The 3,695-nt window shown below is 51.6% G+C and overlaps 1 protein-coding gene across 1 annotated transcript; it reads left to right on the forward strand.

Annotated features, from left to right (window-relative positions):
* The first annotated feature begins 1,844 nt into the window (after positions 1–1,844).
* Positions 1,845–3,036, forward strand: LOC122388680. The gene is made up of 2 exons (XM_043379972.1): positions 1,845–2,843; positions 2,974–3,036. The coding sequence occupies exons 1-2, from the start codon at positions 1,845–1,847 to the stop codon at positions 3,034–3,036; spliced, it is 1,062 nt and encodes a 353-aa protein (XP_043235907.1).
* The last annotated feature ends 659 nt before the right edge of the window (positions 3,037–3,695 follow it).

Below are 3,695 nucleotides of genomic sequence, written 5' to 3' on the forward strand. Positions count from 1 at the left end.
CTTTGGTTCCTCAGGAATTTTAGTAGTTCTTTTTAGTAGGTTCCCCAGCTTTCGAATGAATGGTGCGTTAGTTTGCTATTTTTCTATTAAATATCACATCGACTTACTTTATCTAAGGATTTATCACTAATATCAACATAAAGCGTAAGCACAATTATAAAATTATGAAATTATTAAATACTAGTACAATAGTTAAAAAAAGATACTGAGTTGCCAGGCTACAAAGAATATATTCATTTATGGCGCACGACAGACATTTAGAAAGCAGCGCCCTGTTTTATTGCACGCTGCTAGCCGCTTCCATTGGGTTTTGCAGGCCGTCGTCATTGGTCGTTACACGTATGATGTCACGCGACTTGTGGCCTGTCACGGCTCTTTAATGATCTCCACTAAATGAATGCAACAATGGCCTTTTAAGTTGATCTCTGTGGCCATCTGTCTATGGAGCGACCAATATGAAAGTTGGGTGAATTTACCGGGGTTACATGACTATGAGCAAGCAAATGTGTATCAGGAATGGATTTAGGTGGAGAATTGCGCTGGACCATGAGTGCTCGAACGCTCCCAATTCCACGCCGGTTTGGCTTTGGAGCCGAGACAGACGATGCGGGTCAAGGTCACCGCTGGGGTAACGGTGGATTGGGTGCGCCCGAGCACCCGTAACGCGGCACAATTCTCCATCTATGGATTTTCCTATTCGCTCAGCATTGTGATAGGCATTCGTAATAGCATTTACTCTGCTCATGTACCTATCCCCGGTTATTTAAAAGAAGTTTTTTGTGGGGGAATATCACGGCTTTAGGTACTCGGTGGCCCTATTCACGACTTTCAAAGAATGCTCCGATAACTAAACACCGCACAGACCTACTGCATTAGTGAATCTGACAGAATGTCTGTGGAATTACATCCCCCCTCACCACACCCCTAAAAACTCATCCAGTGTCCAAAACCACTTTTATCGACTCGCCAAAAAACACACACACACACACACACACACACACCCACACACACACATACACACACAAAGCATGGGGCATGTCAGCTCTCAGTTCATTTATTATTGTCTTTACCATGGTTCAATTGCATTGCGCGATTTAAAGCACGTGAGTGCCTATATAGTATATATGTAGAAAATAATATCTACAGCAAAACATCCAAAATTACAAAGGCTACAATGCTTAAAAAGTAGGTTCATCAAGGAAGCCCATTTTTACTTGCGTTGTGTTCCCAACCATGCGATTCCAACGCGGGCTATTCGCAACGTCTGATAAGGCACGTTAACAACTGACAAGCCGCCACCGCTGCCACTTATTCATAGATGGTTGATATCGCAGCTTGGGCGTCAGCAGCGCGGCCCACAACGCGTCGGCGCCAGCGCACGCAGCTGTTGGCACTCGGCAGCCGGTGTTGCGACATTTCACTTTGTCTTCTAAATTATAACATTAATATTCACATTCTCGTTCTCCCTCCATCGGTTTCCGGCTCCACTCCATTCCTCGTCGGTTGCGGCCGGCCGCGGTGATTGGCCGACACTGGTCACGTGATCGTGACGTCAGCCCGCCGGCTAGCGGCGTTCGCGCGGTTTCTTGGCGCGGTTTGTTGGCGCGCTTTTTTCTAACCGCAGGCGCGCCTGGGCACATCCTCGCGGGTAATTCCAGTTCTGTTTTGGCCATAATAATTTGTGAAGCCCTCTATTTTTGCCACTGAATTTGATCATTCTAATTTCTATTTCTAAGAAAACAAGGATGGCACCCACGCTGTCTCGCCCCCGCCCACCTCTTGTCCTCCCTCTCATGGGCCCTTTTCCATCTGAGCCTACCCCCGAACCCTTCCCTGACCCGATGATGGACCAAGTTCCAGAGGGCCAGTCCTTCATCCATTTGACTCCGGATGGCTCGTTCCGCCGCCTCTCCCCATTTAAATTGCAGAGGGAGATGGACCTACTAATCGGCCCGTGCGTAAACGCAAAAGTGATCCGGTCAGGCAACATATTGATCAGGGTTTTTAACAAGGACCAGGCTCGGCTCGCCCTGAGCATCACCACCTTCTGTGGCACGGCCGTTACGGCCGCCCCGGCTACCCGCCTAAACACCGTGGCGGGCACTTGCTACTCCCCAGCACTCCAGTACATCGAGGAGGCCGAGATTCAGGCGGAGCTCCGCTCACAAGGAGTAGTAGAGGTGACGCGCCTCCGATCTAAGGGGCCTAACCCAAACCCGCTGCTTAAGCTGAGGTTCCTTGGCCTCGAGTGTCCCCCTGCCGTGTACGCCGGCTACGAGGTCCTGACTGTGAGCCCGTGGGAGGTGAACCCGCGACTCTGCCGGCGCTGCGGACGTTACGGGCACCTCCAATCGACCTGCCGTTCCAAAAAGGCAAACTGTCTCCGCTGTGCCACACTGGGACACAGTTCGGATGAGTGCCAGAGTGAGGAGGTCCAGTGCGCCCACTGTGGCGGCCCTCATCCCGCCTGGGATAAGAAGTGCCCGGCGTGGCACTTCCACAAGGAGAAACTGAACCGGAAGTCGCCCTCCGCCCCTCCACCCCGCCCGGCCGGGCACTCTATCCCGAGCGAGCGTCGATACGCCGACGCCGTCCGGGGGACTAACCCCCGCTGCTCGGGACCTCAGGCTGGACCAGGGCAGCGCTCCGACCCGAATCTGACCCCGCCGCTCAGTACGGCAGTGGAGCTCCCTCGTCCGTCGCACACAGAGTCGACGGAAACTGTCACGGCACCAGTCCCCCAGACTGTCCCCACCCTCGACGAGACGGACACGGTCACAGAGACTCCGAAGGGAGCAGCTCAGCCTCTGGCCGAGGTGCCAACTGAGACCCAGCCAGACCACGTCCACATGACCCCTGCAGCAGAACAAACTGACGCGGTCGCTGTAGCCAAGGCATCTCTCGACGACTCAGAGTCGGTGACCCCTGTCAATGAGATGCCCATTGAAACCCCTCAGGCTCCGCTTCCCGCAGGCTCCGCGGTCCCAGAGACCCCAGACGTTGCCAGCACGTCTGTTGACTCCGCAGAATCTCTAGATTCTCTTGACTCGCCCAACGATACTGTCGTTGAGGCACAGTTCACACAGGAACTTTTCGAAAGCCTCGTCTCCGCCGACCACCCAAAACCCAGGCCCATGTCTTCTCGAGCACCCTCTCCCGCTCGTATTCGAGAAAGGTCTTCATCTCGCTCCAGCTCTCGCTCCCTTTCGACGGGAAGACGACTTACTCGTTCGCACGCTTATACCCAAGAACACCAGTAAACAAACACACACACGGAAAATGACTCAATTTTCTGAATTCTTTCTCCAATGGAATACGAACTCGTTGGTATCCCATTGGGGGGAATTCAAGAACTATATGTTAAATAAAAAACCGTTACTAGCCGCCATCCAAGAGACCCATTTTAAAGATTCAGATACATATAATTACAATTTCAACATTCGTGATTTCTCTTTATATACAAATAACGTAAATGAAACCCACCGCCGGGGCGGCTCGGCTCTTTACGTTTCAAATAAACTTTTGCATCATGAAATTTTCCTCCGAACTACGCTTAACGCAGTCGGAGTGAAAGTTAAAATTGCACAACTAGACCTCACTGTCCTTTCGATCTACCTTTCACCTAGCCTCCCACTTTCCTGTCCTCTACTCCTAGACCTTTTCTCCCAACTTTCTCCGCCTTTTATAATCATGGG

This window comes from Amphibalanus amphitrite, unplaced genomic scaffold (genome assembly GCF_019059575.1).
Source record: "Amphibalanus amphitrite isolate SeventyFive unplaced genomic scaffold, NRLGWU_Aamphi_draft 000331F_arrow, whole genome shotgun sequence".
NCBI lineage: Eukaryota > Metazoa > Arthropoda > Thecostraca > Balanomorpha > Balanidae > Amphibalanus > Amphibalanus amphitrite.

Excerpts from the sequence above, each read along its gene's own strand:
- LOC122388680 (XM_043379972.1), top strand. The coding sequence starts at position 1,845 with ATGGACCAAGTTCCAGAGGGCCAGTCCTTCATCCATTTGACTCCGGAT. Across the intron at positions 2,844-2,973 it reads CTGAGACCCAGCCAGACCAC|GCTCCGCGGTCCCAGAGACC; the intron begins GTCCACATGACC and ends CGCTTCCCGCAG.